Source organism: Dipteris shenzhenensis, chromosome 15 (genome assembly GCF_047967505.1).
Source record: "Dipteris shenzhenensis isolate YYH24624 ecotype China chromosome 15, Dip_SZ_1.0, whole genome shotgun sequence".
NCBI classification, from domain to species: Eukaryota; Viridiplantae; Streptophyta; class Polypodiopsida; order Gleicheniales; family Dipteridaceae; genus Dipteris; species Dipteris shenzhenensis.
Genome location: NC_141610.1, coordinates 35,044,089 through 35,065,645, shown reverse-complemented (window position 1 = coordinate 35,065,645; position 21,557 = coordinate 35,044,089). Strand labels below are relative to the sequence as shown.

The window sequence follows — 21,557 nt, the reverse complement described above, 5'->3', positions numbered from 1 at the left end:
GGAGCAGGGAGCAGGGTCTTGCTACTTTGATACCAAATGTTAGAAATCAAGAGAGAGAGAGAGCAGGAAGCAAGAGAGCTGAACGTAGTGTTTGCAATAGAAGAAGTGACTATTACAAGAAGTGGGATGGGTTTTGTCTAAGTGACAAAACCTTATCCTTCACTAACCATAGTTAGTGAACTAACTGTGGTTAGGGGGAAAAACCTCTAAATGAGGGAAAAGTGCCCCTTACCTACTTATTACATTACATTGGTCACTGCTGAATTATAGGTAAGGATCAATCGCCAAAAGGAGATAAGTTCAGGGCACTGCGCAATGCCTCAAACTTCTCAGGTGGAAGTGCTTTGGTGAAGATGTCTGCAACATTGTCATGTGTGGAGACATAGATCATACTGATCTCCCTTGCATGCAACTTTTCTCTGACATAATGATAATGAACCTCAATGTGCTTCGTGCGAGCATGAAACACAGGATTCTTTGCAACTGCTATAGCACTTTGACTATCAGTGAGAATTGCAGAAGGACCTTCCAATGAAAGATGAAGATAGCAAATAAGCAGCGTAGCCACACACACTCAATTGTTGCTGCTGTACTCAGCTTCACATGAGGAAGTAGCCACAGTAGATTGTTTCTTACAGAGCCAAGAAATGCAAGCATGTCCCAAAAAGAAACAATTACCACTTGTGGACTGCCTAGTATCATAATCTCTAGCCCAATCCGAGTCACTATAAGCATGCATCTGCAAGTCATCTCCTTGGGAAACATCAAGCCAAAAAACTTTGGGGCTTGCAAGTAACGAATGATGCGTTTTACAGCTTGCCAATGTGCTATCTTTGGGCTGTGCATGTACTTGCTCACCTGTGATGTTGCAAACTGAATATCGGGCCGTGCATTGAACAAATAAATGAGGCATCCAACAGCCTGGCTGTAGAGTGTGGCATCTACTGGTTCACCTGCATAATACATAGTAAGCTTCAGCCCTGGCTCCATGGGAGTGGTTGTGGGCTTGCAATCTTGCATGTTGAACCGATCCAAGAGCTTTTATACATATTTGGATTGAGACATAATAATGCCACATCTCTCTTGTATAAACTGGATTCCCAAAAAAAATATAACATGCCCAGATCTGACATGTCAAATGTAGCTTTCATTCAGCTTTGAAAATTTTTCATGTGACCTTGTGAGCATTGAGCAGCATATCATCTACATAAAGAATGATGACCAAAATATCCCCCCCGTCCTTCTTGATGTAGAGGGCACTTTCAGTTGGACTGTTATGAAGCCCCTTGTTGGTAAGAAAGGCATCAATCTTGGAGTACCATGCACGTGGGGCTTGTTTCAGCCCATACAAAGCTTTATTTAGCTTGCAAACTTTATGTGCAACTAATGAACATTCCAATCAAAATGTGCAGCCATAGCAATAACTGAACTAATAGTGGTCATCCTGGAAGTAGGAGCTAATGTCTCCTCATAATCAATGCCCTTCTTCTGAGCATAGCCTTTTGCAACCTGCCTTTGTACGTGTCAATGGACCCATCTGATTTTCTTTTTACTTTGAAAACCCATGTGGTACCTATGGCATTTTTTCCTGGTTGCAAATCCACAAGATTCGAGGTCTGATTTTTCTCAATGGATTGCAACTCATATGGCATTCATCCAGCGCATGTTGTTCTTAGTTTCTTTAAAAGGATCAGGCTCTTCCTCATCAAGAAGAGTACCTGCATAAGCTGATTCAACAAAAAGAGCCCCCCCTTCGTGCCTTGCTGCACTACGGGTTCTTGCCAGGCAAAGGAGCATCAAGCTTACTCTCTCTGAGAGTGCCTATGGCATTTTTTCCTGGTTGCAAATCCACGAGATTCGAGGTCTGATTTTTCTCAATGGATTGCAACTCATATGGCATTCATCCAGCGCATGTTGTCCTTAGCTTCTTTAAAAGGATTAGGCTCTTCCTCATCAAGAAGAGTGTACCTGCATAAGCTGATTCAACAGAAAGAGTCCCCCCTTTGTGCCTTGCTGCACTACGGGTTGTGCGAGGCAAAGGAGCATCAAGCTTACTCTCCCTGAGAGTTTGGAGCAGCCAATTGGGAACAGATTTGGATGTGGGTATTTCCACTGCCTATGGAGGAACTAAATCAGCCAGTGGCTGAAGCGGGGCATGTGGAACATGAGGAGCTTGCTGTAACTTCTGATTTTCAGTAGGGATGTCAGAAGCAGAACCCAATGGTTATGAATCCCTCAAAAACATCAGCTGATGTAGAAGATGCTGGCACATTAAATTCAGCTTGTGTATGTGATGAATTTTCTGAAAAGATTACATCTCTGTTGACAAAAATCTTGCGTGAAGTAGGATTATAGAGACGGTAACCTTTGCTCTCTGCACTATACCCAACAAAGATGCATTTAAGTGCCTTGTCTGACAGCCTATGTTGAAACTCAATAAGCACATGGGTATATGCAACACATCCAAAGACACAAAGATGTTCCACCGAAGGCTTTCTCCCATGCCAAACTTCATAAGGAGTCTTTGTTTTCAAAGCCTTAGTGGGCGTCTGATTCAAAACATAGTTTGCACACATGAGACTCTCAAGCCAAAACCTATGAGGCAACTTTTTGCTTGTGAGCATGCATCTATCAATCTCCATAAGAGTTCTATTCTTTTTCTTAGCTTTGCCATTTTGTTGGGAGGTAAGCCTCACTATAAGTTGATGTGTGATGCCTTTCTCTTTCAAATAAGCCTTAAATTCATGAGACATATACTCCCCCCCTCTATCTGTGTGTAGAATCTGAACTGTGAGGCTTGTTTCATTCTGCATAGCAGCAGTGGGAGAAGAAACTGCAAGTGCATCATCTGATCTTTTTTCAAAAACATCAAGCTGAAAAAGACCACGAAACAGTGTGCCAGATAGTTTCAAGGCATAATCATCTTCCCTATCTCGGACTGCACACTTGTCATCTTCAAAGACAACCTGAAATCCTCTTTTATTGAGATAGGGCACTGAAAGCAAATTCTTCTTGATTCCAGGTACATAAAACACATCATGAGTCCTGAAGTTTGTGCCCTCTGTGGCTGTAAGTACAATCTCACCAATACCACAAACTGAATAAGAAGAATCATTTGCACAAGACACCCTTTTTTGAGCAGGTGATGGATGCAGAGAATCAAACAAACACTTCTTGGAAGTGATATGTTCCGTGGCACCACTGTACCAATTATTCAATGTCTCACTGACATTGAAAGCACATTAATCCTTAGAAGGATCATAACTGCAAGTTAGAAAAGCATAAGAGTCATCCATAGATGTGGCTGTAATATCTAGAGCAGCCACCTGAAAATCAAGACTGCAAGTAAAAAAAGCATACTCTTCTTCCACTATATTCAACAATTGCTCTCTCAAATCCTGAAGTTTAGTGAGGTGCTTAGACATAGAGTCACCCTCATCCATATGAGTATGAGTCAACTCTCTCTTTAGGAAAGAGCTGTTGGTACGGATTCCGGGTTGTGGCAAGGGATGAGCAGTTTAGAGGCAAGTCCGAGAGCAGAGGAAGGCTCTGATACCAAATGTGAGAAAACAAGAGAGCAAGAGAGCAACCAAACGTCTGAATAGAAGAGATAAGAACAAAGTACAAGCCTAAGGTTTTGTCTTAGTGACAAAACCTTATCCTAACTACTAACTGTGGTTATGAGGTAAAACCTCTAATGAGGGAAAAGTGCCCCTAACCCATTTATTGGTCATACATTGGTCACTACCATGAATTATGGCTATAATTCCAACAACATCTACAGCAGTGGTAAGGCACCAAAACCCACTCCATTTGCTGTACCTTGTGATGAAGACTCTTCGTTAGTGCCATGCACCTTCTTGTAGGCTTAAGTAGCTATTGTGGATGAGTCCTCTTGCTCATCCTCCAGCTCAACAATAGACTCTTTTACGTAGTTGTAGATCTTGACCTCTGTGAGCTTCTTCTAGGAAGGTCCAAAATTGGTGCAGACAGAACTATTGGACTGCCGTTGAAACCTAGAGGGCAGCTTTGTGCTTGGGCACTGATGAGGACATTAGGGTAGCTTTGCTTACCAAGTTATGTTATTGTGGATGAGTCCTCTTGCTCATCCTCCAGCTCAACAATAGACTCTTTTACGTAGTTGTAGATCTTGACCTCTGTGAGCTTCTTCTAGGAAGGTCCAAAATTGGCGCAGACAGAACTATTGGACTGCCGTTGAAACCTAGAGGGCAGCTTTGTGCTTGGGCACTGATGAGGACACTAGCGTAGCTTTGCTTACCAAGTTATGTTATTTTAGTCTTTCTTATTTTCTGATAATTTTGTTTAAAGTCACTTACAAACTCCCTTCCTTCCTTTGTTCTTTGGCTTGTTTTATAAAAACGTTAATTTGTAGGATTGGATATCCTGCGCCAGGCTTGAGGGGTTTTTCCGTTCGGCGCCTGCGGGACAGCTGACTTGTATGGTATTGTTTTCAAGCTTTAATAGAAAGGTCTTTTTTCTGTATTAAAAAAAACCCCAAGCCACACTGCAGTTGCCAAGAACTCGATGTTTTATGCTTGGGCAATGCACATCGAGATTCAGTACCATTCCATTAGGGAGAAGATTGAGGATGAGCATATCAAGCTTGTTTGCTGCCTGATTGCAGAGAACGGCTCTGACAATTTCATAGAGTCTCTTCTCGAAGAGCAGATGGGGCACCTTATTAGTAGAGATGTGGATGGACATGGGCCCACAATTGGTCATTGAGAGGTGGTGTTAGAAAAAGGCAAGGGTCCCTTTGTCTCTCTCTTCCGTCCCGCCGAACCCTGTCTACAAGGCAATGCAGGAAGAGATGATTGCTCTAGTGTGTCCACGGCATTTGCTGGATGTTTGTACCTCACTCTGAGCAAGGTTTTCTAATTCTTTGTCGAAGTATTGACTGAGTTCTTTTGCATAATTTCTCTGCTGTAAATGTCTGCTGGAGTGCTAACAGAAACTTAGTACCAAAACTCTTGTATAAATGGATGGTCATGGGTATGCATATGTATGTGCGAGAGCCTCTCTTTATACTATAGTCCACATGGACCATTTGGTGCTGAGGAGGTTTGTGGGGATGGAGGTCCTGTGATGAAGTTTGGGCTTTTGACCTTGTGGGTGACTGTCATTGAGGTAAAAACTGCATTGTTTGTCTTGTTATTAGAGCATGCAGTTGACAGTATAATGGATTCATTTCGATATATTTGTTAGCAGACATGCAAATTTGACATTGTGAAGTTTTCCAAGTTGTGGCTAGCTGCTATTCTGATAATTCTTCTATCTGTAGCAGTAGCTTGCTTTCCCTCCTAGATGGCAAGGTGCTCTTCTTGTGCTTTTATTGTCAGAGTTTTGAGGTAGTATTGCCAGCAGCCGATCCTCGTATTCCAGGCATTGTTTTTGCTGTAAACCACCTGCTGCTTCCAGTTCACAAGCACAGCTTTTGAAAAGATTATTGTTTCTGTGTTTCCCCAATTGCTTTAGATTTGACCTTATGAACTCAGGCATTGGTTTTACTACGGGTTAATCCTTGGTAACTGCTGAACAAGTCTTGACCAGATTGATAGCTGTAAAGTCTGCAGTATCTAACGAAGATTGGCAATCAAAGTCACACAACCAAGCTTCTGTAAGAAAACAATACAACGTCTGTGCTCAACAGATAACAGGATCTCGTACGCAAGAGAAAAATAGATAGTATGGAGAATCAAAAATTTGATTACTGTAGAACTGATACAATAGATGGCGCTGCCTCCCAGCCGTGCGCTCTTGTGAGAGAAGCTTCGATGGCGTGCTGGAAACAGTAGAGGACGGAGGCTGGATGCTAAGGAATCAGGGTTGCTGTAGCCAGTGATGAAATGGGTTTCACGGGCTTGCTCTTATATAGCCACTTGTCGTAGTCAGCTAGGCTCAATTGGGTGACCGACCCAGTCCGCCCAAAACGGTCGACTGGGGATCGGTCCCGAAATAGGCTACCGACCACACGATAGAATCGGTGCGCAAAATAGAGCAACTAACCTACGGACGCCGTTCGGCCGAGAGCCATCCGGGATCATCTGGGACTCCAAACGGGCCCCGCAACCCGAGAGTGGGCTGCCCCGGGAAATGCTCCGTCTACCCTCAATACGTCAGTCATGGGATGCCTTCCCGGACTTGCATGTAGCCTAGTTGGCAGTGTGCCAACTCCGTCCAGCCATCAGGCCACACATGGCCCCCATCTGGTATCTAAGCCAGGACCTACTGGATAATCGAGCTACTCAAATGCCTTCTCCTCATATGAAGGGCTTACAAGTAGAGTTAGCTGGTTCTTGCGTAGTTACACGAGAGTAGAGCATTGATATCTAATACCCCCCCTCAATGTCCACCCGCAAGTGAACTTACTTTTTCGGCCCAATGCTAAGTCGATGAAGATGCCTCTCCAGTAAGTCTCTTCCAAGAGCCTTCGTGAAGATGTCCGCAGCATTCTCTGTAGTTGGACAGTACACCAAGTCGACCTCTCCATCCATGATGAGCTCGCGTATAAAGTGATATTGAATCTCAATGTGTTTTGTGCGAGCGTGGAACACAGGGTTCTTTGCAATTGCCATGCAACTCTGATTGTCACATGATAACTGCGTAGGCTTGTTCTGCATTGCACCCATGTTCCCTAAAATCCTCCTCAACCACATTGTCTCACAAGAAGCAAAGCATGCTGATTTGTACTTAGCCTCGGTAGAAGAAAGAGCAACTGTGGGTTGCTTCTTGTTGACCCATGACACAGCTCCAGATCCAAGTGAGAAAGAGTAACCTGTCATTGATCTCCTGCTGTCCACGTCTCCTGCTCAATCCGAGTCACAGAATCCGGTCAAGATGTTGCCCTTGGTATAGATGATGCCATAATCAAGTGTGCCTTTAATGTATTTCAGCACCCGCATCCCTGTCCTCCAATGGTTCTCTTGGGGCTTATTGAAAAACATGCTTAGTACACCAGTCGCAAAGCTGATGTTGGCCTCGTGTTGCACAAGTAAATCAAGCTGCCCACAAGCCTTCTGTACTTCGCTTCGTCCACCAGTGGTGATGAATCCTCGTTTGAGAGCTTCACGTCAATCTCCATAGGGGTACCAACTGTCTTGTACTCAGCCATGCCAAATGCCTTCAATATCTCTCCAGCATACTTCAGCTGTGAGATGAAGATCTGTTTTGGCTCTTGCCAAACTAAAATTCCAAAACAGTAATGCATCAGTCCGAGGTCTGTCATTTCAAACTCTCTTCCTAGGAAATTCTTTATCTGCGAGATCTTCTCTTCATGGTTCCCTGTTATGACAAGGTCGTCCACATAAAGGACCACGATCATACACCTGCCTCCTTCTCTGAAGATATACAAATTTGCATCAGATGGGCTCCTCCTGAATCCGTTTTGCAGAAAGTAGGCATCAATCCGCTAGTACCACGCTCGTGGGACCTGTTTCAGCCCGTAAAGTGCCTTCTTCAGTTTACAGACTTTACCTTCTGAACCGGGGATCACAAAACTTGTTGGTTGTTTCACTTATACCTCCTCCTTGAGATCTCCATTCAGAAAGAGGGATTTTATATCCATCTGAAACATGGGCCAACTTCCCTGGGTTGCTAAAGCCAAAACACTGCGAATTGTGGTTAGTCGAGCTGTGGGAGCAAAAGTATCTTGATAATCAAAACCATGTACCTGTGTGAATCCTTTTGTCACGAGCCGAGCCTTGTACTTATCCAACGTGCCGTCGGACTTGTACTTGGTCTTGTACACTCACTTGGTGCCGATTACCTTGCGTTTTGGTGATCGATCCACAAGGTCTCAAGTGTTGTTCTTCATTATGGAGCCATACTCCGACTGCATAGCCTCCATCCACCTATCATCACCCTGTGTCTCTTCAAGACACTTGGGTTCGTCAGCACGGATCACCTCTGTCATCAAAGCATAGTTGATCAAGTGTTCCTGTACCCTCCTTTGCTCCTGTAATCTCTTGGACCAGCGGTGTTCGGATGGTTCCTCCTCAATGGCTGGAGGTTCTCTGTCGTCCAAAAGCTGCTTTACCCACTTCGGGAATGGTCGTTGCCGTTGTGGTTCTGCAGGCTCTTCTTCGTCTTCTTTATCTTGAATCCTCCTAAGTACCATTGGGAGAGTCGGTCTGCTGTTGGTAGTTGTACTGGATGGATATCTTGGTCCTGGTTGTCTGGGAAGGAAGCATCCTCCTCCAATTGATGCAGCTGTTCTGAGAAGACTACATCGCGACTGACTATTACCTTCTTGGTAACAGGGTTATAGAGACGGTAACCCTTCGCCTCTTCACTGTAGCCCAAGAAAATACACTTCCGGCTCCTCGGTTCCCATTTGGTTCTGTTAGCATCAGGGACATCCACAAAACAGTCACATCCAAAAACTCTGAAATGTGCAGATGAAGGTTTCTTATCAGAAAAGGCCTGCAGTGGAGTCATCCTGTTCACAGTCTTCGTGTAGCTACGATTTAGAATGTAAACTGCAGTGTTACATGCTTCAGCCCAGGAAGTCTTTGGCAAATCTTTCCCTTTCATCATACTCTTGCCCATTTCGCAGATGACGCGCATCTTGCGCTCTGCTACTCTATTTTGCTGTGATGTATGTAGTGGGGGTTTCTGCCTCTTAATCCCATGACTTTTGCAATAACTTTCGAATTCAGTTGATGTGAACTCTCCACCTCTGTCTGATCTCAATTTCTTCACATTCCTTCCTGTTTCTTTCTCGACCATTACATGCCATTCCTTGAACTTACTAAAAGCCTCATCTTTAGTCTTCAGGAAGTATATCCATATCCTTCTACTGTAGTCGTCGATCAGCGTCATTAAGTAGTAGGAACCACCTAAAGCTTCCGTCTCCATCTTTTCGCAGAGGTCCGTGTGAACGAGCTCTAGAGGAGCCTTTACCCTGCTGGCCTCTTTAGGAAAGGGCTGTTGATGCTGCTTACCCATCATGCAAGCTGTACATACATCGGCAGATCTGTAATTTTTGGTAGGTCTGCAATCATTCCACTTTTATGCATTTGCTTTAAAGAACTAACTTTTAGATAACCAAACCTCTCATGCCACAACTTAGTGTTCTTCACATTGGCTTGAGCACTGAAAGCTGAGCACCATTCTTATCGAATTGAACTTTGAGGTCTTGATCCGTGATCGCAGAAACGGACAACAAGTTTCTCTTGATATTTGGCACATAAAGAACATCGGACAACTGTTTTACAACTCCATTTGACTTGAAAGCAATCGTACCTTTTCCTTTTGCTGGACATTTTGCATCATTGCCGACTGCTACCAGGATGTCATTTCCTACCGGCTATAGAGAGATATACCAATCCTTCCGATTGGTCATGTGGCGCGATGCATCACTGTCAATAATCCAAGGTTCATCCGCAAGTACATGAACTGCCTTTGTGCAAATCTCCTCAATTGCTACGAACAGCTCTACCGGTATCGCCTGCGTGATGTTGCTGGACTCTTTCTTTACTCCATTCTTCGCATCTGCAATCTTCTTTCGGCACTCATTCTGCTTGTGCTCTGACTTGTTGCAATAGAAGCACTTGATCTTCTTCTTTCTCTTTTTATCATCAGAAGAAGATGGGTTACCAAAGTCCTTACCCTTACCTTTCTTTGATCCAGCTGAGAAAGCCGAATCTTCTCCAGTCCTCGTCTTTTGACGCATCTCCTCCTTCAGAAGCATTGCGTTGAAATCCTCAAAGTTGAGGGGCGGATTTCTGTTCTGCGTATTCAGCACCGTAACAAGACCATCGTACTTTGGTGGGAGAATCCGTATGCACCTTCGTGCTAGATTCTCGCTGGTGATGGTAATGCCAATTGCAGTCATCTGATCGTGCAGATTCTTCACCCTGGTGATAAACTTCTCTGTCGCTTCAGACTCAGATAGTTTCTCGTTCGCGAGTTGAGTCTCCAGATTTTGAGTCCGCGTCTGATTCGTGATCTCGTATTGATTTTTCAAGACCGTCCATGCCTCCTCCGCTGTGGTGACATGTTGAATTAACGCCATGACGGAATGACTTACACTGCAGACAATAGAACACGGCGCATCTACATTTCTTCTTGTCCACGCGAGAATCTCATCCGCAGTTGGTACTATGTGTTGTCTTGCATTGGCTGGATCCGGTCTTGCAATTGGCTTCACGTCCACCCCAGTAGCAGTATCCCAAAGCTCGTATGTGCTTAGGATGGTCTTCATCTTGAACTTCCAGAGTGGATAGTTAGAGCCGTTCAACTTTCCGCTTTCGTCGAACGGTGGGATTCGCAGTCTTGCGAGTTGGGCCATCTCTCACAATCTGCTCGCAAACAGAAACACACTACTAAATCTTCTTGCTAGAGTCTAGGCTCTGATACCATGTAAGAAAACAATACAACGTCTGCGCTCAACAGATAACAGAATCTGGTACGCAAGAGAGAAAAACAGATAGTATGGAGAATAAAAAATTTGATTACTGTAGAATTGATACAATAGATGGCACTGCCTCCCAACCGTGCGCTCCTGTGAGAGAAGCTTCGATGGCGTGCTGGAAACAGTAGAGGACGGAGGCTGGATGCCAAGGAATCAGGGTTGCTGTAGCCAATGATGAAATGGGCTTCACGGGCTTGCTCTTATATAGCCACCAATCGTAGTCGGTTAGGCTCAATTGGGTGACCGACCCAATCCGCCCAAAACGGTCGATTGGGGGTCGGTCCCGAAATAGGCCACCGATCACACGACAGAACCGGTGCGCAAAATAGAGCAACTGACCTACGGACACCGTTCGGCCTAGAGCCATCCGGGATCATCTGGGGCTCCAAACGGGCCCTGCAACCCGAGAGTGGGCTGCCTCGGGAAATGCTTCGTCTACCCTTAATGCTGTCAGTCATGGGATGCCTTCCCGCACTTGCATGTAGCCTAGTTGGCAGTGTGCCAACTCCGTCCAGCCATCAGGCCACACATGGCCCCCATCTGGTGTCCAAACCAGGATCTACCGAATAACCGAGCTACTCAAATGCCTTCTCCTCATATGGGGGGCTTACAAGTAGAGTTAGCTGGTTCCCGCGTAGTTACACGAGAGTGGAGCATTGATATCTAACAGCTTCTTGCAAGTTTATATGCCTTTTCACTTAGGAGTTGCATTGATTTATGCAATTGGGAACCTCATTGTTATGTACGTGTTATATGGATGTATAAGAAACTACCGCTGGAGTTTTGAATTTTATGGGTAACCTTTTGCAGCTGTATTTCAAGGCCACAGATCCCTTCAGTGAACGATGGCAGAGTGCTTGGATTATCACCGCATTTTGGAATATCCTTACCTTTGCATTGCTGTGCGTGATATGTGCCCTTTGGGCCCCGTCTCAGAACTCTACCAGGTGAATCTTGTGTAGTAACAGCACATAACAGTTATAGATGTGTTTACTTTCTTTTGCAATTGCAAACTGTGTAGTGTATGCAAATGATTTATGTTTGAAAACAGGTATGCTTATTCTGATGAGAGTGGAGAGAACTTTGATGATGAGGATGCTGTTCCTTTGAAGTCAAACGTGATTGCAGAACCAGAAAAGGGTACATTGAAGCCGGAGAAAAAGGAAAGAAAGGCTGTCAACACTGATGTTTTTAGCCTAGATGACGATCCTGAGGAGGATAAGAGGGAGTAGGTTTTTTCCGGCATTCTTATTTTGATTGTCGATTCAGTTTCCGATTTGGTCGTATTCCCTTAAAAAGTGTTTATCCCACTTTGGATGGGGACTAGAATATCTCAGAATGCTGATGTGGCCAGCATCACCAAAGATACAAAGTTGGGGAGGTGCTGCAGGAGATTTTTTGGGCAAAGAAAAGGAGGTTGTCTGTTGGGATGTACTCATAAAGAGTTGGTACTTCTGATGTTCACTTCTTGTCATGCTTCAAGCAGGGGTACTGTCAAGTGCTGTCTGAAAAAGTAATACGTTAGGATTCATGACTCTATTGCATTTGTAGAGCAATTTGTCGCAATGCGTACTGATATCATTACCAGGGTGCCTTAACTTTATCCTAGTATTGTAAGAGCATATGGCTAAGACGACATTTTCCATCAAGCTTCATCATTATATTCAACTAAGCTTTTCTTTTTGCTCACTATTGTATTGGTTTGGGATAGTTTGGTTTTCAATTCTGCATTCCGTACAGCAATCTAGTTGATTGAATGAAACTTGGTCCTCTACAAGAGTGTTCTTAAAATGATACCTCGTAATTTCTAGAGTTGTAATTGCCGTCGCGCTTTTTCCACTGTAAGGGAGAGAGGATGTAATGGAAAGCTCTATGTAGTTTTATTAAACATCATGGTTAGCTGCTGCATTGGTGTGTGTGTCTTCTCTTACTAAGGGAAGGTTGTGGAGTAAGCATGTAATAGAAAGCTTGATGTAATTGGTAGTGGCTATTAAATATTATGATTTAAACAGATGCAGTGGTGTGTGTTTGTGTGTCCTCTTTATGTATGTTACTACTTCTGTTGTTTCTTTTCTTTATCACGAGGCTATGATTATCATGATAATGATGAACTGCTAGACTTTAATAAAAATCATGCTGGTTCAGGTTTTCTCTTTTAATGCTTGTCTAGCAATTGTGGTGTGTTGTAGGATGTATATGACAACGTTAGAGGAGCCCTAGAGTGAGTGTGCAATCAAGGAGCTATTTTTGTAGTACGATCCAGATGTTTTTGTACTTCCATCTTTTTTTAATTTCTAGTCTTGTTTGTGTCCCACACACCCTTCTCTCTCTTAGGATATGACTATGTTGTACTTAGGACTTAGTATTGCCATTTTGCATTTTTTTGCATTCTGCATTGGTGTGGATGCTCGTTTAGTAGCTCCATTACCACAGCTCATTGTATTAAGTTTTTCACAATCTCATAGATCCATCGGTCTTCCGAAGACTTTAATAAACTTTCTTCTCTCTCTCTCTCTCTCTGTCTCTCTCTCTCTGTCTCTCTCTATCCTTTACTGGCCTCTCTTTTTAAACCTGCATTTGTAAAGTAGAAAATATTCTAGCTCTAAGGAGGTTTTTACTTATCGATTACTCATCAATTGAATCAAAATAGATGCAGTTGTAAGTTGCCTTGCTTCAAAACCTGAGTAACAATTGAACTAGCTTTTTAAAAGGTACTGCAAGCAAAGTTAGGACCTAGTAAGGTGAGGCCAACCAAAAGACTTTCTTGCTGCTACAGCAACAAGGAGGAACAATTGTGACAACCCTAGCACTCTTGAAACTTATGATCTACAAGTGAACAAGTGAACACAAGAACACGTCAAATGTGAGGAATTCGAGCAGGTTGCTTAGCACCCAGTCATGACATCTATGGGATGCGATCTCGAATTAGGAGATGTCTCCTTCAAGCCACAAGTTGAGCTATTGGCATGGATCCCCAACTATATCTCGACTAGCTTGGTGTCCCATATCACTAGGTGATGCCTAGAGGCCTTGGGCTACGTGTGCATCCACGACTCAATCCAGGATCAAATCTAGCACTTGGGAATGAGACTTGCTCCCATCGGCTTCCTAAGAATTGAATCTCCGGGCTCCTTATCTATATTGACTCGGACTCAATGTGCAAAAAGTAGTGAAGATCTTTAACTTTTGGAGTAAACATCTAAAAAATTAGTCGAACATCTCATGCAATGCACCACCACCATGCCTTGAGTTCTTGAAGTAGGCTATGAGTGACACCACCACCATGCCTTGAGTTCTTGAAGTAGGTTATGAGTGACACCACCACCATGCCTTGAGTTCTTGAAGTAGGCTAGAGAATATGATGCAAACATGACGAGCATCATTTCAGCAACAAAAAACTTTAAATAAAGCAAGTGCTAAATATTATGATGGTGACAAGATTACCATGTAATGCGTAATGTGCGACTCTCCCCATGCTTTCACCATTAATTGCAGAAACTCTTTCATAATACATCTCATTGATTTGGACTTGGCGAAGCAATTTTATCAATGCATCTACCTTTGTCCATACTTTAGCTCTCAAAGTAGCTACTTAAGGATGAGAATCCTTATTGGTCATGCATTCACACAATGCTTTCTAGTATTCTCAACCCATGCTGCTTTGAGACAATGTATGTTTGTCTTGGTCGAGATTGTGGTTAGATAGGAATCTCCTTGCCTTCACTCCACCCATGGACACTTTGGTAGAAAGATTTTGTGTTGCCCCAGACATCTTCTTATCCTCCTTAAGTTTGACATGTCCTCCATGGAATCCCATCTCTGATAGCAACTTCTCATCTCAGCTTTTGCAATGTACCATGCAAATACTTCTTGCGGAATTAAATTCCAAGCATAAACAAGATCGAGATACGACTTATCCAAGTACACATAGTTCTACGTGTAAACTACATATGTGTACTCTCTAGTGGGATGGGCAAGATGGGATCCCACTTTGGATCCTTCTTGTCACGATTGGGAGCTTGCATTTGGCTGCCAGATAAAACACCATTCTCCCATTGTAATCCAGCCTTTTGCTTATGTTGTGAACACATGCAATAAAGGCATGTGAACCTTGCATTTACCCCTGTATCACAATCATGCAATGACTTGAGGGTTTTCAAATCACCAGCAAGATGCCATTCAACTTGAAATCTTCCATGGTCATCTACTGTTAATGTTTGCCCTTCCTCTTGTCTTCGGATCGTCGATGGGATTCATGTTCTATCTAAAACCCACTTTAATGTCTCATGGCACTCTTTTGGAGTCTCAAATTTTGCAAACCACCATATACCTTTCTCTAATTGCACTGAAAAATCTTGCTCTACTTCCTCATTCCCTTGAACAAAGGCTAAGGCTTTATTCATATGTAGATGCTCACTCTTTCTAACTTGTGTTTTCACAAATTGGGCTTCATCCATTTTGATGACAAATATGAGCTTTCCATTGCATTATATACAACAAAAGAGAGAAATTGTTAGGATAAACATGATATAGGAAATGAACTAAGTAAAGTGCAATGCTGTAATGGATTTCTTCTTACCAGCTTCTCTCATGCCATAGAATTTGATCATTGCTTGTTGCAAATTCTCAACGTCTAAGTAGACATTGTTGAAAGCATTCATCTCAAAGGTTTGCAAACTAGATTTCTTTTTACTCTTCCAAGTCATTGTACCCCTTACGCAATGGTATCCTCTAAGCATTTCTCTTGCACATTGGTTTGTTTCTCACCATGCATGTCTCATAGACCAAGGTGTGGGTAGGGGCACTGTAGACTTCTTATACTTTCCCAAAATAGCAGACTTGAAAATTAAAAAAATAGATGCGTAAGCTTCACGACGTACTCTGGCAGTATCACAAGCTGCAAGCATCTCCTTTGCATAATGTCCTTGAAGTCCTTGAAGTCCTTCATCGCCTCTTCAGCAACTTGCATAAGTAGGTGCTTGTGTCTTGGGTCCCTTAGTATCCCAATGACATAGCTTGACTTCAATAAACTAGCTAGAGCATATGAACAGTCAATATCATCCCCGTCCATTCTTCCCATCACATCTTCCATGAAGTTCCTAAAGAAGAACACAAGCAAAACTTAGTCACAAACAGTGTAGCACAAAAGAGTGTAATTTCATTGGAACATTTGATAACCAACCTTGTAGCCTAGATTCTCCTCGTTCTAGCACCACCAGTGTGTGTCGATGCATCCATGTTATTTAAGTACCTTCTTTTTCTATCCTTCAATCCCAAAGGTGTTTCTTTCATCTTTTGTAGGGGAGGATTAGCAAGCATGGAGGAGGGTAGGGGGGAGGACCAGCAAGTGTGGAGGGTGAGGAGGAGTAGGCATGGAGGAGGAGGGAGGGAGGAGGGAGGAGCAGCAAGGAGGGGGGAGGAGGAGCAAGCATGGAGGAGGAGGGAGGGGGAGGGGAGGAGAAGCAAGCGTGGAGGAGGGAGGGAGGGGCAGGAGGAGGGAGGGGGAGGAGGGAGTGAGGAGGGGGAGGAGGAGGGAGGGGGAGGAGGAGGAGGGAGGAAAGGGGGACGGGGAGGGAGGGAGGGGGGAGGGGGAGGGAGGGAGGGAGGAGAGAGGAGGGAGGGAATTCAAAATTCTAATTTTAAATTTTGAATTTGTTGGTTTCCACCTAGGAGAGTTGTGTAAGAGGTGTAAGAGGAGGTGGGGTCACTTGTGGATTTAACCCAACTACATGAGGGGGGGTTAGGACTTTTTGGGCCCTACCATGGCCCTTTCATTAGGACTAATCCATTTCTTAATCCATTCCTTATGAGGCCCTTTTCAAACCCCATTTCTCCCCTAATGATTGACCATGACGAGATGATGCAAGCACAAGATTGGGTTTACTTCTAGGATCAAAATAGCCAATGCTAGTGCCTTCCAGTGACTATAATCTCGAGGCTTATTGTAACTATTTGAAGGTGTTTGTTAACACCATTACTGAATATAATGAGAGTTTACAAGTGCTTTTTTCCAAATTAGCTTATAAAAATGAATTTGTACATTCCACTATTTAAAATTAATTAAGTATGGCAAAAGATTAGAATGTGCCACCTTAAAATTTAGTTGCTTTTCTTAATGTTAGCCTTCGTTGTTGGGATAAGTATGGTCAAGGGCTTGCTCTATGGTGCATGTGTGCATCTAGGGGAGTTACATGTGTGTGTGTGTGTGTTGTAGAAGCACATCTAGTGCTATGAGATGTCTAGTGTGTGACCTAAGTGATGAAAAAGCCCCCACATGGGAGGTTCCTTTGATTCAGGCCAGTCCCACTGATGTAGGGGCTGATTGCCACTGATATAGGGGAGGTGCCTACACCATCCTCTCTTTCTATAAAATGGAGGACATTCCTTCATTCTAATACATGGAATTTGTCTCACTTAAGCTCTCTCTCTTTGTGTCATGATGCATCTCTTCTACCCCACACTCTTCTACATTTGGTATCAGAGCTGGTAGGCTTTGGAGAACTCATTTTGGTAGTGCCATCTCATCATCTTCTCCATCACCTGCTTTTGAGCTTTCTTCTTCCCTCCTCTTCAAAAATCACTTAGCTCTGTTCTCATCATCCCTTGCATCTTTTGCCAAGCCCTCCTAGCTTAAGACTCTACCCTATGGGGTGCTCCTCTGGCTGAAATCATTTCCCCAAAGATGGAGTATATCACCCGCGCTGATCCAAGGACGACGGTCTAATAAAAAAACATGCAATTTCGCCTATCTGCTCATCCATTGCTAGAGCCCTTCTAGCACAAGTCCCGTCCATGCCTAGAGCTTGTTGCTGCTGAATTCTCTCCCAGATAAGAAGGCGCACTATTTTGCCTATGCTCTATGTTGAAGCTACCTTGGTATTCAAGCTTTAGATTTGCATAGAAATCCCTCTCAAACTCTTCTTCAGTTGTGTGAATTATGCCCTCCAAGTTGAGATAGTAGTCTGCAAAGCATTTTTTATAGTTTTGGACATTTGATGCTAGAGTAAATGCTAGAGTGATGTTTGAGGATTGAAGTAATGCTAAAGTACAGATCAGAGAATGCAATTTCAGTTTGAAATTCAGTTGGGACTGATCTCTTGTCAAAATGCCAAGCTCTAAAGGATCTTCCAATGCTAAGCACTTGAAGATGACTACAAGAAGGACAAAGTTCAAAGTGAAGAAGGCCCTAGCCAAGAAACTTTGGGAGAAGCCAACTGGGTATGAATATGCTAAACAACTAGGCTTTCCTAAATTTATCTCTAGCAATCTACATTTATGGTGAGGGAGATTTCTTTGTTCAACAAGATTAGTCATTTTGTAAGAGAGTAGACACTACCTAAAAAAGGTAAGACCCTCTCATGGCTACTTATAAAATTGACAAGTTCAATGGCCAAGGCTTCCATACTTGGCAGATGAAGATAAAGTTTATGCTTATGAAAGAAAATCTATGGGACTTAGTCAAGGAAGGAACTCAATCCTCTCAGAAAGGTGAATCAGCTACAACCAAAGGTAAAGGAAAGGGCACTGACTCTACTTCTACACCTGCAGATACAAAAAGGATAGAGAAAGCCTATGCAATCATTGCATTAGGTTTGGGTGATGATTATGTACACCACATTTCAGATTTGGAATCCCCTTTTGAAGCATGACATAAGTTAGACATTTTATTTCGTGCTAGCTCTCATACTTCTAAATTAAATCTGAAAATTAAGTTCTTTGAACTTAAAATGGAGGGAGATAATGTTGCTGCACATGTCAACACTATGAGGAGTCTTTTGACACAACTAGCCTCAATTAATTCTCCTGTCACTGAGGATGATGCTATGGCAGTGCTTTTAAAGAGAATGCCTCAAGACTTTGACTATGTGGTTACTACTTTGAAGAATCTTCCTCAACCCACATTAGAAGGCATCATCAGTGCCTTACAAGAAGAGAAAAGAAAGAACACTTCAAGAATGGGCAAAATGCACACAAAAGCACTTACAATGAAGTTTTCAAAGATTAGGTACAAGGCTTGCAAACACTGTGGGAAAAACAATCATCTTGAGAAGGATTGTTATAAAATCAACCCTTGCTCTTATTGTGGCAAGAATAATCACTCTAAAAAGTTTTGCAATGAGAAAAAGAGGATTATGACAAATCTGGTTGAAGAGAGAACTCCATCAACAAATGAAGCATCCAACTTTGTGGCAGAAGATAAGGACTTTGCCTTTTGAGCAACTTGTCTTTGATATTTTGTTTATCATCACTTGGTCAAATTTTGAGGTTCTCTGCCTGGAGTAGTACTCCAAAAAGAATGTCACGTGTTTTGTCTTTTGTAAATCGCCTTTGGTCTCGCCATATGATATAGGTCATGTGATATGTGTTTGGTCTATCCCATTTTTTTGTAAACCTTAACCCTTGGGTGCCTTTGCTAGCATAAGATCCTAGCCATAGATTTATCCTTGAACACCATGAGATGGCATGTGTGACCACCATGAGATGGCATGAGAAACTACGTGACTAGATAAATCCTTGATATTGCAAGAGGCAGACCCTTGAGGGGGTTATGTTGGGATAAGTATGGTCAAGGGCTTGCTCTATGGTGCATGTGTGCATCTAGGGGAGTCACGTGTGTGTGTGTGTGTTGTAGAAGCACATCTAGTGCTATGAGGTATCTAGTGTGTGACCTAAGTGATGATGTAAGCCAAAGGCCCCCACATGGGAGGTTCCTTTGATTTAGGCCAATCCCACTAATGTAGGGGCTGATTGCCACTGATATAGGGGAGGTGCCTACACCATCCTCTCTTTCTATAAAATGGAGGACATTCCTTCATTCTAATACATGGATTTTGCCTCACTTGAGCTCTCTCTCTTTGTGCCATGATGCATCTCTTCTACCCCACACTCTTCTACATTTTTTTTTCCCATTTATTCTAATACCCCAAGAAAACTCATGGTGGAACTCATTCACTTTATCTTAAAAACTTAACATTGAGAAATAAAGAAGGATATATGGACAAGTGTAAAGAATGAGTTGCAAAAAGTTTACAATGTGAAATATTGTACAATGCTATATATTGTCGATGTCAGATATTTTACAAAGCCAATCCTCTCTAAACAGATGGTCAGTGGAGACAAGTCAGGAGGTACGTATACAAAATCATCACCAAATTCCCTTTTAAAATTGAATGGAGGAGGGGGTGGTCTACACATTCATGGACTCTAGAGTAGGGGGACCCAATCAGCAACAAGGGCATCAATTGGTTGAATCTGGACTTTGTTGAATATATCCTCACCACACTATTCTCTGAACAACTCCACATCTAGGTCAGAGTAGCAGCTTAATCGTGGAAGCTACACAAAATGCAAAAAACAAAGTAAGGCATATAGAATGAGAAATGAAATTTATATATATCATAAAAAACACTTGATACATACATTTTCCAAGGGCAAATTAAAAATTGTGTGCAACAACAATTGGACATTCAGGGCCGTTCTCTAGCTATTGCACTTGTAGCCATCTTGTTGAAGTGGAACTCAAAGTCTTATTGTCAAGGTGTTCTCTAAAATGTATGACTCCTGGGTAATGTACTCTAAAACACTTATAAGTTTCCTTATCGATCTACATGCCAATTTATAGTCATCAGATGATAGGGAACATGACACCTTATTTGTATAGCATGCTTTTCTACTACATTGGGAATGCCTGAAAAAGGAAAATCCCCATGCAAAAAATATAAAACAACATTGGGTGTGGTCAGATGGTTCAGTCTCTAAATTTAAATCAGCCCGTGGATTCTACTTCGTCTCAAGTTTCAAATCCCTAACCAGTCTAGACATGATATGGAATATCTTTGGGTCTAGCCATGGCAAGGGTGAACATGATGGATGCGGTGCTATTATTAAGCAAGCTCTGTTTAAACACCCTTCAACCCCTAATGAAGACGAAGGCCTTCATTACCTCAACCATGATGATGCACGATCCTTTCACACATGCATGCACTCTCTCTCTCTCTCTCTCTCTCTCTCTCTCTCTCTCTCTCTCTCTCTCTCTCTCTCTCTCTCTCTCTCTCTCTCTCTCTCTCTCTCTCTCGCTCTTGCTCTTGCTTTCGCTCTCGCTCTCACTCTCTAATATCCCATGATTTGGACTTACTCTCTTATGTGGCCATGGTCCGAGTTTGCTAGGTAACAAGACCTCATTTTGTAATCCAATGTGAGTGAGCTCCAGTGCCCACTACAAAATAAATCTTTGATAATGAGAATTGGAAAACATAGTATATGTATATAGTAATGATTTGTTGTTGGCTCTTCCCCACAACTTCTACCACAGGAAGAGCAGGGTATTCTCAATATGCAGGGTTCCGAGGTTTTTTGTCACCTACATATATATATCAGTGTTGTCGTTTGTAGTAAAAATGTAGCTTAGGACCTCGAGTCATATTCCAGTTAGAGACATAGGCTTAAGTGGGGTAAGCAAACATAGAGCATGCATGTGTGAAAGGAACGTGCATCATCATGGTTGGGGTAATGAAGGCTTTCGCCTTCATTGGGGGTTGAAGGGTTTAGGAGGAGTTTAAGGGTTGAAGGGAGGTTCAAGGTTTAGAAGGAGGTTCCAAGGTTCTAGGTAGAGTACATGGTGGAGAACTTATCTCCCTCATAGTTCATGGAGGTTAAGGGTTGAGGAACTAAGGGTTTAGGGGGAGCATAGGAGTGGGAGAGAAAGAAGATGTAAGAGCATGGGGGGAAAGGAGAGAGAAAGGGGGAGGAGGAGGAGGGAGGAGGAGGAGGAGGAGGGGGGAGGAGGAGAGGGAGAGGATGGGTTGCAAGGTTGGAGGAGAGGGGAGGAGGAGTTACAAGGTTAGGACATGCTTTTGGACGTGGAGTGCAAGGAAGCATGGACACTTGAGACAATTGCTTGGAATACCAAAGTACAACTCAACACAATGCACCAAAGAGTGTGGGCTTTATTCCATTATGGGGTATTTATACAAGTTGGAGAGCTTCTCGCTCTGCATTGAGGAATTGTAAGACATTCTCTCTCTACATGTAGAACTTGCATATAGAATTTGCATGTAGGAGTTGCAAGTTACATGTAGGAGTTGCATGTAGAAGTCGCATGTTTCATGTTGCATGTAGGAGT

At 43.0% G+C, this 21,557-nt stretch overlaps 1 protein-coding gene across 1 annotated transcript in view; it reads left to right on the top strand.

The window, feature by feature from the left end:
- LOC147893732 (uncharacterized) overlaps positions 1-12,124 on the top strand; it is a 35,004-nt gene extending 22,880 nt beyond the window's left edge. The window contains exons 4-5 of the mRNA XM_087385661.1: positions 11,246-11,382; positions 11,487-12,124. Coding sequence (XP_087241787.1) covers positions 11,246-11,382; positions 11,487-11,667 — 318 coding nt within the window. The 3' untranslated portion in view covers positions 11,668-12,124. The remainder of the gene's footprint in view (positions 1-11,245; positions 11,383-11,486) is intronic.
- Positions 12,125-21,557: the final 9,433 nt, after the last annotated feature.